Source organism: Cylas formicarius, unplaced genomic scaffold (assembly GCF_029955315.1).
Source record: "Cylas formicarius isolate icCylForm1 unplaced genomic scaffold, icCylForm1.1 PGA_scaffold_3__17_contigs__length_32017465, whole genome shotgun sequence".
NCBI classification, from domain to species: domain Eukaryota; kingdom Metazoa; phylum Arthropoda; class Insecta; order Coleoptera; family Brentidae; genus Cylas; species Cylas formicarius.
This window is the reverse complement of record NW_026844326.1, coordinates 16,292,985-16,307,701: the sequence shown is the minus strand read 5'-3', so window position 1 is coordinate 16,307,701 and position 14,717 is coordinate 16,292,985. Positions and strand designations below refer to the sequence as shown.

Sequence of the window (14,717 nt, the reverse complement as noted above, 5' to 3'; positions counted from 1 at the left end):
TGATGAAACGTTTTACACTTTTTTTTTTAATACTTGTAGCATCAAGTAAAAATTTCTGAATCCTTATATTTTATTAAATAAATCGATATAATGTTATATAAATTCACAAACATTTTGATATATAATATATATATCATTGAGGCTGTGGGAAAACTAATTATAAACAAATATTTTTAAAATGTATATTTGAAATCCTTCGTAAACAAGTTACATTTTGAAATAATTAAAAATAATACATGGAAATATGGAGGTTAAGAAATTAAGCGGAATTTATGCAAGATGCTAAATCAAATTTAACTCCAACTGGGTATTACTAAACAAGAAATGACAAATAAGGGAACTAGATTTCTGTGCTACAAGAAAAATGACCTTAAAACCTTTAAATTTCAAGAAAAAAATCAATAAATATGTTCAAAATCAAATTTTAACATTTTTGAGAAATTAAACTTCAAAATTTTTATATAAGATCTGTGTGTTTTATAACAATACAAAATTATGTGGGATTACCTTAATTCAAACATTTTCTTTTTTACTATCTAACTGTAATTTAATGAAAAATTAAAAAGTGTTTTTAGCTGACATTTGATGTTAACTTCGATGGTTGCACAATGGATGTTTTTCTAGCAGGAACAGTCTCAGGTGTTGGTATAGCTTCGCCAGTTGGGAACGGCACGGGTCCCGGCACTTTAATCAGCTGTTTGTTAACTCCACCCATTTTTTGCTTGGCCATTTGATAATCGCCAGAATCAAAAAATTTTTGACCTTTCGCCAATCGTTTCTGAAGGAATGTGGAGTGACCACCAACTCGACCTGGCCCTCCAGGAATTGCTGGATATTTTGCTTTTAATTTGGCTTCCTCAAGTTTTTCTAATTCTTGAGGACTCATCTCAGTTTCAGAAGGACCTGCTTCCATAGTCGATTCTTCACTCATGACTTTCTGTTTAATAGAGCTTAGGATTTAACTGTCAATAGTCCCCTGGTTTTATACTACAATATCTCTAACCTTTGCACAAAGTAGCAAAGTGAAGAATTAAAAATTGGCTTTGGATAGCTTTTCCTTTGTTAACCAATAGACTACAAAATTATGCATACCCAATTTTTGAAAAAGACATCGGTAAACCCCATCACAAAATATAAACAATTACCACAGAACATAGCTAGAATGTTTTCTCCGTCCTTCTATGGCAGAGAAATTGGTATTTATTTTTCTGTGGCCACGCACGACACATTTAACAAAAGCACGGTAACGTAACCACTCTGCAAAAAGAGCATAGCGATTGCAGTGTAGAGTACACGTCACCATCAAAGCGCTAATCGCTGTGGCTTTCCTTTAAGTTACCGTTTTTTGTCTTTTGTACATTTTTTTTTCAGAATAGCTTACTAACTTAAGAAGCATCCCGTTTTACCACAGATTTTACGGTAAAGTTTGTTTGACACTTGTGGAAAATGTAATGTGACCTATACACATGCAGGCATGTTCAGTTCCACGCGCGGCTCGAAGCGAATCAGATTGTGTCTGATTTTTAGAGCAAGTGCGAAGGCCAACTTCACTTTTTGCACAGCAGCAGGCCCCACCAACTGGTGAACCTCGAGGTTTACCTGAATAGTGTGTGGCCGCAATTCGTTTCGCTCCTGCTCGCGGACTTACCTCGATACACTTGCTTGCGGACTTGCCTGCATGTGTATAGCCCCCATAATAAGCCACATATCGACTATTGGATTAAATTTATAGAGACCTGCCGTTCTACGAGGCAAATTATATAAATATTCGCAACTCATCGCGAGATGGTGCTGCGATCTGTAAAAGATGGTCGGTTGGTGGTTACCGAACGGACGGTCGGAGCACAGAATAAACATTGTTTTGTCATTAGTGAAAGTGGTAATGTCGGTGATAGAGGGAAGACACATTTTACGAACAATTATTATTTTATGTAGTTACAAGAATAACTCGTGTAAAGTATGTTCCTGAGGTTTTATTCAAACCGTAATAAACCCCAAAAAGTGTTAGAACGCGAAACTACCTAGACGATCTTGGAATGAAAATATACATAAGTGATTCTTAAATAATATACGTATTTTAAATTAATAGTTTGTGCATAATAACTTTTTCCTTACTTTAAAAATTTGATCTCACGATTCATATTTTATAATATCATATTTTCTATCCACGCCACTGTTGGTTGGTGGTAACACCTGGACAACTATTAATTGCAAATTGCGTGCGATTGTTGAAGAAGAAACGCCGAGACAATAATTACAGTTTTGTTCTCCCGTAACATCAGCCCTCATAAATTCATAATAGACGTCAAAAATAAATTGGCAATTTCTATTGGAAGCCCGTCAGCGGTGGTATTTATGGGTTTGTTTAGAGCGCAAATTGAATTTTGTAAACAACAAATGGAAGGGAAGTTCAATATGAAAATGGCATCGTTTGTCAAGTGACGTTTCTAACAATCGAAATAACTAATCAAGGAACGAAAATGTCCAACAGGAACGGTTGGTTCCCACTAGCAGTCGCCAGAAACAAGGCCGAACAATGTTGTCTGGCGCTGGAGTTGGAACATTTGGAAAAGGAGAAAAGGACAATGATGCGCACACTTGGAATGCGCAGGAAAATGTTTAAGACCAAATATTTTAAAATGAATGACGAAGCTGTCAATGTATGTTATTCCCTCCATATGATGCTTGTATGGGCAGTATTTTCACCGCTTGCAGGCTCGAGCCTTTTGGGAAGGAAGTTACGAATATCTGGCCGAAAAAATAATCCAACAATCGAATACCAATAATGACGCCAAGGGATTTTTGAATATCGAGGTATATAAAGCGTGTACAATCGCAATAATAAAATTTCATGAACCAGCCTTCACAGTAGTAGAAAAACTTTTTTTTGTTTTGTATTTTTCGTTGATCATATCATATCATATTAACCGTTTTAAGCAAATTCGCGATTTACTGTTCACTGACAATGAAGTCGACAAAGAGAAAATCCTCTGCCTTCACTTGTTGTCCGCCCACAGAGCGGAAACTCTCGCCCCTCCAAGAAAGAAGTATATGCGCAGTTGCAAGATTCACTCCCCCGTGGAAAAGCTATTGGAACGATCGAAAAGAATAAAAAATATTCATCGGGAACTGAAAATCGCGAATGCCCTACCCCTCTATACACTAGGTATTTTGGTCATACGCTTCGTTCTACATTTAGGTATAGGTTTGTTCAACCTCAATCACAAACAGATTTGAAATAAACAAATATTATTATACTTACGTGCTTTCCAGACTTCGATTAATGTGTGTTAACAAATAAATTATTGCAATTGAGGTTATGTGTGACATAATTAGTAAGTCCTGAAGATAAAACACATTTAAACGATATATACATTTAAATATCTCAGGTGGGAAGACAGCAACGTACTGTAAAATTTTAGCCATCTTCAAATAAGCGTTAAATTCATTGGTTAAATATTCAAAATGTTGGTGGATGCGCAGGGATCCACTCTTATTGTGATTACGCATTGAGTTGAATGTCCTTCTAAGCAGAATTTTATTCTGTTGCGAGAAATAATAAAGAAGCATTTATTTTAATTTGGACAGAGTGGATCATTCTTCTGTAAATAGGACAGATCTACATTGATTTTGATGTCTGAAAGATTTTTGCCTATTTGTTTATTTCTGGGGGCCCTTTTTCAAAAAACGCCTTTGTGCTCTATGACATCATTATTTTATAGCGCTCTATATCTTAAAAATGTTAATTTATTGATATACCTACCTATGACATGAATATTTGTTTCATGTTAGGCGTGCTTTTTAAATTATTTGATTTTTACAAAATTAAATGTGATTTGTCTACACTGGATAATGTAAAATTTTTCTGCAAAGCAACAGAGTTGGCGCAGAAGCGTGAATACAGCGTTGTAACTTGCTTATGCGCAATTTGGTTACCGTGCTACTGTGTTCGCGGCTGTTGTCTTCGTTGTTACGTATTTCAAGTGTTCTAGAACGTATAAATATGGAAAGAAGAATTTCGTGTGAACAATCCAAATTAACTTTTGTTCTATCCGTGGTAGTTATGTGGTAGTAAAGCAAAGGCAAACTCAAACTTCTTTTGCGAAAAATGTATTCCACGCCTATTTTGGAGTAAAAATTGGCGACCAAGACTCCTTATACTGTTTGTTCCGTTTGTGTTGAAGCATTTAGAAACTGGCAAAAAGGTAGGAAGAAATGTATAAGCTTTGGTATTCCTATGGTATGGCGAGAGCCTAGGAATCACAGTCATGATTGTTATTTTTATTCGTTTAATGTTCAAGGATTCAACAGAAAAAATAAGAAACAAATGTGCATCACAATGTTTACTCTGCTATTCGACCAGTTCCTCATCAGAGAAATATAATAAAATAAATAAAATTAAGATATGACTCAGATTTCACACCAGAGTTCAGAGAGCCCGAAGTGTTTAATCAGAGCGAATTAAATGATTTAATTAGAGATTGAGAGAATGGCTCTCTGGAACAAGCCTTACACCTGGTAGCCAAAATGTATTAAGAGACAGATATAAGTTTCTTGGGAACTCTAAGGAAGATAACTACAAAAGTATTGTTCAAAATATGTTACAACACTTTCATCGTCTAGTAATATGAGTTTCAACGTGCATTTTCTCTTTTCACACTTGAACTATTTTCGTAAAAATCTTGGATCAGTTAGCGAAGAACAAGGAGAGAGATTTCACAAGGACATTAAGGAAATGCTGGATGTTGCCTATGCCTATGTCCTTAAAAATACACAGTCGAATGTCCGGACAACGCAAGTTTTTTAGCAAAAAGTCGAAGATTTCACTCAAAAAAGTTCGAGTAAAGTTTTTTTTTTCACTATTTTTGACTAGGATTCCACTGAATAAAAAAATAAATTATTTCAGAAATATCGTTTTTTTTTTTTAAATATTTGTTAAAAAAACCTTACGTGATACAAGTAAATGCATAGAATTTTTCAAATCAGCCTACCAAAATTATATAAAATTAGTTTTCAAAGTAAAAACATCTAACATCTCTCAAAAAGGTCAATTTTGTAGATCTGTGTAATAGATGCGATGATGCCGAACTAACTATTCCGAATTCTTACATTAATACCAAAAATATTGTTATATAGGAAATATAATACCATTTTGCTTAGAGGTAACGGAGTTCGGTCCCAATTCCGAGTTGATTAACGACGGGAGGCTGGCCACAAGAGTCTTAATTAACGAAAGAATTCGATTGCTCATCGACACAACATTGACAACTTTAATACAATCGAACTCGGAGAAAGCATGCGAAATATTGGCCATGATAAACGATATCAACTGCCTGTACGGAATTTTCAATCAAAAGAAAATTATGAATTTTCTGGACCAACTTAAAGGATGCGATTTCTTAAATAGGTTTGTTTCAATTTATTGTTAGTGGAAAAATCACCTTTTGTAAGTTGTTGTACTAATTGGAAATGACGTCAATAAGGAAACTACGAAAAATTTAAAGGATCTTTTGTGATCTTATAGTTAAATTATTGTTATAGTCAAATATAGTCAGCCAAGGCCACTTCGATCGAAATAAGAAGTTAAAGTTGTTGGTGTAGATCACAGGGAAACAGAACGTTTAGTTTGGTTGTGGTTTCGATACAATAATGTTGTGAGATAGAAGCAACATTTCTATTTATTTATAAATTTACAAAATAAAAATATTAAAGCTTTTACACCTTATAAAACTGATTTCTTGGTCTGAAAGGAACTGTTTAGTTGAATGACCTTGCAGCAAATCGCAGTTTTTAATCCGGTAACGCCACTTTGAACTAACCAATTGGAATATATGTTTTGAACACAAATGATTTATGATACACCCTGTATAACGTGGAAGGCTCAGTTCCATCGGTTTATGTAGTAAGGTAACTTTAATGTTTGTTGAAATAGCCAAAAGAGATGATGATGATAATAATTTAAAATATGCAATGTTATTTTCGTGTTGTATTTCGCTAGGTAAGGGAAACATTTCGAGTCAAAACAAACCAGAAATCTTATAAAGTTAACCTGATAAAGGATTAATGCAATATTTCGGTTCTATTATATTAGTTTATTTTACAAGTTGTTATTAAAAAGATACGTATGTTAAACTTTAAACACTACGCGCTTCCTTGACTACTTGCAAAAGGCATTATATCATAGTTTCAGCCAGTTTCTAAAATACCGACATATCCAATTTCAACTTTGCACTCTGTTTGTTTTAAAATACCAATTTTTGTATTCCATTAGATAAATGCATCTATTCATTTTGATCTAAAAAATATCGTAACCCGATATGATCATTTTTCCACAAACTGCATTTAGACTTCAGGAAAGTTTGGAGTATTAGTGTTCTAACCAGAAATATTTATAATCAATTTGAAAACATCAACGCTTATTGTACGGATATACTACGTTCTCTAGATGGCACGCATTTCGGCACTCATGTTTAAGATATAGTTTTTAATTCAGCTTCCAGAATACTACCTTCAAATATTTCCCCTACATCCTGTATTATAAAAATTTTGCTTCATTTGCTATAACCAAATTTACAAACCAAAATTATAACGACAGCAGTCATTGTCAAAATGCAACTAAATTTAAAAACCTTGTAACTATTCTTCATACTGCTTCTAGTTTCGACTCGTTCGTCCTCTCAGTCCCGTTTCGTGTAAAACCCATTCAATTGGACATCCGTACCCCTCCGATTCATTTGGAACATCTGCTGAAACAAATACGTCAGAATGTGCTCCAGATGCGTGTTCGAGCTGAGACGAAGTCAGACCAACATCTAAAGGAAGCCGAGCAAATCAGTCATTCGAAAGTTGTCCCTGTTCCGAAAGTTTTTCGAAAGAAAATGCGGTCCGATTCTACTGATGGTAAGGGTTCTTCTACCCGCAATCTTTATTCGGGACGATGAATTGAAAAATAAAAGTTCAAATAAACTTTTGTGTGTTGTGCTAGATATCTATATATTAATTTTATTTTATTATATCGGACTCAATTCATTAGAGTAGTCCAAAGGTGTTGTAATACTGTTGGGGATTTATCCTGTTTGTGCCTAAAAGAACTAGGAGGAATCATTAGGAGGATTCACGCCATTAAACACCTAAAACAACCAATTTTTTTAAATTTAATAAAAATCGAGAGGTAAAAAGAAAAACATAAATAAACCCCAGTCAGAAGAACTTGCTACTGATTTGTATATAAATAAAAATTTACACTTTTTATGCTGATTATTGAGAAAGGTCGTGGAAAGTACAAAAACAATAAGAGTTATTTGAAATTTTAAATGTAACTAGATAAATTTTCTTACAATAAAAATCATAACTATAATATCTAATCTATAATCTATTTTTTTAAGCTTTTGTGCTGTGAGAAATCCTGAGTTTTCTGGGATTTTGTATAGTTGATTTTTAAAAGTTACTAGTATACTTTGTACACAATTGTATGTGATATTTTTTTGATTTGATGATAAAATTTTGCTTCTTATTGCGTTAATTATTTATAAATTGTAAAAATATCAAAATTATTTGAGATTTGCTTGTCATATTTAGTGGGAAGTTGGAAATATTCGGTGCTCCCCTTAAATTATGCCAAATAAATTTTTCGGTTTTCTACTAGATAGGAACAACATGGGTATGTGGCTGGTTGACCGTTTTTTGTTTAAATAGACATAAACAAACTGGTACATATAGATCTCACACTGGTGGATCGATGTTCGAAAACGGTAAGGTCAGGTTTTTCTTTGTGAAATGGAAGTTCGATTTTCAATTCGATATATTTACCCGCTTCCAATCAGCCTACAAAAGTCATCATTCATTTTCTTTGGTTGTATAGAAGGGAGGCTGAAAAGAGTTGATGAATTGTATTCGGATAACACACCTACGCTTTCAACTGCTGCACCCAAAAAACTAGGACGTCATTTGGATATTAATTTTATTCGTAAGAACATTAACGAAGCTGGATTGGCGAGAAAAGTCGAATACCATTCCGGTAAGGCATTTTAACATTCGGGGCTTTGTGCGAAAATCCACCTGTTCGGTATGTCGTAGATGACGATCATGAAGATCAGGTCGTTCAAAAGTTCCGCAAACATTTTAATAGATATAGCAGAAATTCAGGACATAAAGAAGGTATCGCCGAAAGATCCAATATACAACCAATAAGCTTTCCCCAGAGCCTTTACTTGATTGCGAATGAAGAAAAGAGCCAAGAAGAAATCGAAGAAATGTTTACATGCGATGATAAAAACGAGGAACAAAAGTTTGAAGAAAAGTATATAGTTTCTAAGTACAGCTGTATGGTCAGTCCACTTATGCATACACATACACATACCAACAACCATTCCTTATTGAAAAAGGCTCAGCATGAACATTTTTTTAAGCCATAGCAAGAATGCATGCGACGTAAAACAAAGAACTTGTATTCACTTGTATTTGATATATAAAAGTACCCTAGTGACGTTTCTATGCGATTCAGACATTTATACAATTAAAATTGCAATTTTCCAAATTCAGTTTTTACCATTTAATATTGCTCAAAAATCAAGTCTATGTGTAGCTTTGTTTAGTTGAGGCTTTTCCTGTTAAAATGTTTCAATTGCAACCACCTTGTAATGGATGTCTCATTTTTATTGGTATTACTGCAAATTATTAATAGTATACTATGCAACAAGTGCGGTAAACCGCAATTGAGTCACGAGTTTATTTGCCACTAGCGGAGCGAGTGCTTAATAAATGAGTGACTTAAAAAGTTTACCAAAGGTGTTGCAAAACTATACTTTTTCTATTACCGTCAGTTTTTGGGTACATTTTTGCAAAACAACACGAATACATTCACTGACATGACTGTCATAATTGAAAAAGGTCAAAATTCAAACCGTGCTTTAAAATCTCCGAAAACATGCGATTGCTCCCAGACCCGTGCGGTAATATCACGGAAATGCCCGAAGTGAGACAAAAAACTCACTTGGTAAAGTGACACTTCCCGCACGCTAGATCGGTGTATTACAGAAGGGAGTAGAAAAAACATTTTATTATAATCTTACCTATAGACAATCTCTATTGAGCAAATTATGAAATATTACCTTGAATATTCTTATAGTGGTTGAGTAATGCTTGCGTTCAGCATAAGAAGCAGAAGTCCTTCGGTTGAATGCATCGATTGACAAATTGTTCTATAACTTTTCGGTTGAACATTTGATTATTTGGGGTTAAAACCTGAAACAATACATATATAGTCAAAAACAATAAATAAAATGACTACTTTACATTCAAGCCTAACTTCAACTCAAACTAGTTTGTTCCAGGCCAGGCTAGTTATCCTTGAGTCACACAAATTTATCCTATGAAAAAAAAAAAAAAATTCTGCCAGCTTTGGTTAGTTTTTGCTTTTCTTCTTCTAAAGGTGGCTCTACTACTGTGAGAATTGATGCGCCGTAGGCAGCATTGATGTTTTCATAGAGAAGGTTATGATTTTCCGCCCAAGCCCTTAGATTTCACCCACTAGCTCCCTGCCCTTCGCACCATTTTCTTTCTAAACAACTAACCAATACCAAACAGCGATTTCCACATACTTAACTTGCTTTCCAGAACATTTAACGAAGATCTAGACATATTTTGAAAAAATGCGGCCTCAAAAATGCCGTATCCAAACTTTTTTTTTATTTTAAATTTCGCGCATGCGCATGTTAGATGGAACTTCTCAATTTTTTTATTGTTGCTTTATAAATTCCCGTATTTTGAGCATAGGTAGAGCCTCTATATCCTTAGTAGCTATATGTCCTTAACCCATTGGTGCTAGATCACTGGTTTGACCTCTGCTTGGATCATTGCACCAAATATTCATTGTTAAAAGTCATTTTTGTTAAAGTGGTAAAATGCATTGAACAGTTCTTTTCTTGACTTCAAGAGAGGAGCATCAGGCTAAACCAAAAACCAACAAAAGAAAACGCAGTAATGATATTAACAAGAGCAGGTTACATTTGAAGCAGACGACCTGTCCTGCTTGCATGGAAAAGTACAAAATTCCTCTGCCCAGCCCAAAAACACCCAGAGTTAAGGTAAATGTTTCGTAAGTAATCAGCTGCGATCAGAAATTGATATTTTTTGTCTTTACTTAAATACATTTACACCATTCGATTATTCCCGTAGCCTTCGTCCGTGATTCCCCTGGCACCAGATGAAAATCCTTCATTAAAAACCAACCGGAAAAACCGATTGTCGATGCTGATTAACAAGGAAATGTTTAAGCTTCAGTCGTACGAAAAAAGATTCTCGAGCGAAGAAAAATCGGGAAGGGGAAGTGCGCGTAGCCGTGATTTTATGCTGAGCTCCTCTTCGGACTATTTGTACTTGTCCTCTCTCGAATTGGCCAAGATCCGGCAAGAGATTCGTGAAAAGGAAACTCAAAAGAAACTGGAAAAGTTTTTAAACGAAGAAAAATAAAACGTTCCCGCAATTTGACTTCACCGTTGTTCTTATTGGAGAGCCACTCATTGCTTAATACTATATGTAACAAGTTTCGGAAACGCCATTTTAGTCACGACATGCGGAGCGAGTGTTTAATAAACGAGTGGCCAAGGACGTTTATCGAGTTGTTGAATAGTATACTTTATCTACAACCATTAGTTTTTGGGCCCATTTTTTAAAAACAGCAAAAATACTGACTGACGTGTGACGAGACCGTCACGTTTGAACGGTGCATAGTGCACATTAACCGCTGGAACAAGAATGTCAACCATTCCTTCTCCTTCCAAATAAGTTTTAATTCATAATTCCAATTTTTGATATAATCTATGTTGAATTTTCTCGAGTTTATACTTGTGCACCTCATAGCACGGGCGCCACATACAAGCAGTGTACTCTAAAACCGACGATTGCACAATAAATCTCCATCCCAAAAATAGTGCCAAGCAGCTTCAGAGTTCTACTAGTATAGTGAACTAAATATGATGAGAACGAAGCCAAACACCGAGACCCTCGATTAGTAGAGTTCTCCAAAATATATACTGTTACACTCGCTTATTTAGAGTAACAACCCGCACTCAAGCAAACGGTATTTATTATTATAAAAGTGGGTAGAAACAGTTTGTAGGAATGGAAACAGAATTTAAACGGTTATACGCGGTAAAATCTCTGTATCAACTCGTTGCCGACTGACACTCGCGTCAGTACTGACACAGCAGTCTGGGCCTACGGTGGTACGTCCAGGTGGGCCTACTATGCGTGTTCGTTACAATACCGCTTTAACATCATTTTATGGTTTTGACTTCGGAATGAGTTTATGACCCGCCAGGGCCGTATTTAAGATGTTAGCCGACACGAACTGTGCCGTGCGGACTGTTGTATTTTAAGAGTAATATTTAAAATCAAGAATGGTTTTTTTCACTGCATGGAGTGATAATAATCGATGAATCTCACCGATGAAACTTCACAAATCCGCATTTGTATGCTCGAAGTACCGAAGTACGGTTCTGGAACGTCATTGTGGAATTACGAATCTATTTATTGAGGGTTACAAAGAGAAACCCAAGTGAGACAGGCCTGTGGTTAAGTCATCATAAAAATTTACCAAAGTTAAAGAAAATAATTATGTCGTAAAAGAACTCTATTCGGCTTGATGGTACCTGCAACTTTAAAGGGTAACAAAATTTGATTTTTAGATCTGCCAAAAGGACAATGTTACGATATTCTCTATAAACATGAAATAAAACTTTGACCTGACTTGCAATTTGAATATATTTTCCGTCAAACTCAAAAACTTTTTTATTGAGATTTTTTTTGTGAAACGTAAAACGTAGTACAATTCTTCATTTGTAAAAATTCCATGCATGGCGAAATATATAAATACACACGGCTACTGATGATATAAGAAATCTGTAAAACTACGTTAATGAAGCATATTTCAGCACTTGTAGGTTCCTCTCCGAAAAATCCTATTTTTACACATTGCGCAGCGTTTTTGTTAAACCATCATTAAATTATTTTTCTTATGCACGATATATTGAATTTTTGTAGTTTGAAAACCTCTTGGTCGATTCCACAAATTATTACTAACACTTTAGAGACTCCCCCGGTAGTTAATTCTTATTGGTAGACAAATTCTCTCCCGCAAAAAAGTATGCAAAGTAAAGTCAATGGCCACGAGCCGCCTTTGGTAAATACGGCCGCATAAAACTCCTATAATTTATTTATATTGTTCTCAATCATAAACAAAACCATTTATCGCGGTGCCGCATAGCCATGCAACTCTTTCGAGATCGCAGTGATAAGAGACGGGAAAGCAGTAAACGTGAATTATATAATGCGAGTAATTGGCGCAAAAGTAATAACGAATTCTTAAAATTTATCAGGTGCCCGAAGGATTTATAATCGGAAATAATCAGGGAATTGAATCCAAGTAGGCTTCACACGGTGACGCGGCAATATCTCAAACGCTCGCCGACGTAAAATATGAAATAAACAAGCCCTGTGCTCCAACCATCAACTAGTTCTTCCGGTCTTTCTTCATTTTTCACGTTCGCGAAATAATATGGTCTGGAATCGTCGTTGGTGTTGGAGGACACATGGGTATGGTGAGGATCTCTTAGACTCAGATCTGCATATACCGATTTTTCGAACCCAACAAGATTATATTTTAATTACTATATACCGTTCTGCGACATTTAGTGTTTCGTAACTGATTTGGAACGTAAAACATCTAAAATGATGTTTTCAAACATCATCAAATCGATTTAATGAACCGAAAGCACGTTTTAAAAGTGATGAAGTTTTTATTGTTTATAATAAAAGGATTGAACACAGTTAACACAAAATTGTAGTGCAGTTTATTAAAATAAAATTAGTGAAAAATATAATACGGCAAAATAAATGCAGATCAACGAAATAATATAGTTGCTTTGTTGAGAGTTCTTAACGAACGACCTACAAACGTTTCTAAAAAGTGCATCATAGAACCAAAAAAGACGTTAAATGACTATTCACAAATAATACAATTTATGAGTCTTCATAAATCTCAACGAAAAGGCTCTCATAGAATAATTCCCAAGATGATTTTCAGAAGCTAATATTTACACGTGCAGATAAAGGGAAGACAGAAGATAGCTATCGATCTCCCAGAATATATTTCAAAAACCAACAATTTTTTTAAACCAGAACTTTTTCAATATATCAAACACGATCCTACCGAGTTATATCAAAGACAAGTCAAGGAAGTAATTACTAACTCCACACTATTTAGCGACAAAGACAAGTATTTTTTAACAATTATGAATCCACAACCGCCAAAATTATATGCTTTAGTTGAATTACATAAACAATATATGCCCATTAGATCAGTCGTGTCTTATATAACAGCTCCAGCAGCTTAAACTCTCAACAAAATTAATAAATATTTTAAAGTTCCACACAGATTTTAAACCAAAATTTGCAATAAAAAATTCTTTCTACAAAACTTCTGGATTCCTCCTGCGTCGGTTTTTGCGGTCGAAATTGCTGACGTTTCGCCAATCATCCTGTTGGCTTCTTCAGAGCTTGACTGAAACTGGGCATAAAATTTTATTCGATAAAACTAAAATTTTTGCATGTAATCAGCAATCTTAACCGCGACTCAGGTCTCTACCTGTCACCAATTTGGGAATCAGTCATCCGAGACGGTGTTTATACCCCTCATTAGCGCCCCCCTCAAACAATATATAAGCAGGTACAGAGTAAAATACGAGCCAGTTTCAATTAAGTAAAAAAACAGTTTCAGTCAAGCTCTGAAAAAGTTAACAGGATGATTGGCGAAACGTCAGCAATTTCGACTCAGCAAAAACCGACGCAGGAGGAATCCAGAAGTTTTGTAAAAAGTATTACAGTAGCCTGTGGAAGTTTCTTTGAAAAAAAAATCTTTTGAATTAATCAACAAAATTAAAGATATCAAAATCCCTTCTAACGCAACACTATTGTCTTTTGGTATACAAAACTTATTTCGCAGTATTCCACCTATGGATGTGATAGATTTAGTAGATTTCACCCTAACTCGGAAACAGGTTGACCCATTGGTGAAGCAAAATTTATTAGATTGCTTAATAGTATCTTTAGATCAAAATTATTTTCAATTTAATGGACAGATTTACATCTCTAAGGAAGGTTTGATTATGAGAAACCCACTTAGTCCTTTGTTAGCAGAGATTTTTATGGATAATTTGGAAAATATCATACTAGAACATTCTTCAAGTAAAAGTTTTCTATGGTGGTATAGATACGTGGATGATATCTTCGCTTTCTTTGTTGGAACGGACAGACAATTGAATTCTTTTTTAAATTACATTAACTCATTACATAATCGTATAAAATTCACTATCGAGATTGAACAGGATAACTATTAATTTTTTAGACTTAACTATTACGAACACGCAAAACAAATTAGATTTTTCCATTTATCATAAACCTTCACACACGGACACAGTCATACATAACAGCTCAAATCACACAAAATGGTTGCATTTTAGTCTTTTATACATAGACTTCTTAATACGCCACTCTCAACAGAAAATTACAGCAAAGAACTTAATGTCATTAAACAAATTGCACTGAACAACGGCTACAATCCGTCCATTATAGATAAAATTATAAATAAAAAACAAATTCAGACAACAGTAAGCTCTATTTATCCGAAACCTAATACAGAACACGACCCATTTAAAACA

The 14,717-nt window shown here is 34.7% G+C and overlaps 2 protein-coding genes and 1 long non-coding RNA gene across 5 annotated transcripts in view; 1 reads left to right on the top strand and 2 right to left on the bottom strand.

Annotated features, from left to right (window-relative positions):
- Positions 1 to 173: 173 nt before the first annotated feature.
- On the bottom strand, positions 174 to 1,363 carry LOC132699425 (cAMP-regulated phosphoprotein 19). The gene has a single exon (XM_060666122.1). It carries the CDS (start codon positions 929 to 931, stop codon positions 572 to 574), a length of 360 nt encoding a protein of 119 aa, XP_060522105.1. The 5' UTR covers positions 932 to 1,363; the 3' UTR covers positions 174 to 571.
- Positions 1,364 to 2,239: 876 nt separating this feature from the next.
- On the top strand, positions 2,240 to 10,542 carry LOC132700061 (uncharacterized). 2 transcript variants are annotated; one of them, XM_060667174.1, is made up of 9 exons: positions 2,240 to 2,660; positions 2,716 to 2,814; positions 2,938 to 3,166; positions 5,161 to 5,407; positions 6,659 to 6,900; positions 7,862 to 8,017; positions 8,077 to 8,299; positions 9,935 to 10,085; positions 10,177 to 10,542. In XM_060667174.1, the coding sequence occupies exons 1-9, from the start codon at positions 2,481 to 2,483 to the stop codon at positions 10,468 to 10,470; spliced, it is 1,821 nt and encodes a 606-aa protein (XP_060523157.1). In that variant the 5' UTR covers positions 2,240 to 2,480; the 3' UTR covers positions 10,471 to 10,542. The 2 variants fall into 2 exon arrangements, with proteins under 2 accessions (XP_060523157.1, XP_060523156.1); XM_060667173.1 differs by having other exon boundaries at positions 2,716 to 3,166.
- Positions 6,612 to 14,717, bottom strand: part of LOC132700064 (uncharacterized) — a 61,397-nt gene continuing 53,291 nt past the window's right edge. For both annotated transcript variants that reach the window (XR_009618596.1, XR_009618595.1), the window contains exons 2-3: positions 9,111 to 9,243; positions 6,612 to 6,743 (exon numbers count right to left, since the gene is read on the bottom strand). This is a non-coding gene — a long non-coding RNA (uncharacterized LOC132700064). The remainder of the gene's footprint in view (positions 6,744 to 9,110; positions 9,244 to 14,717) is intronic.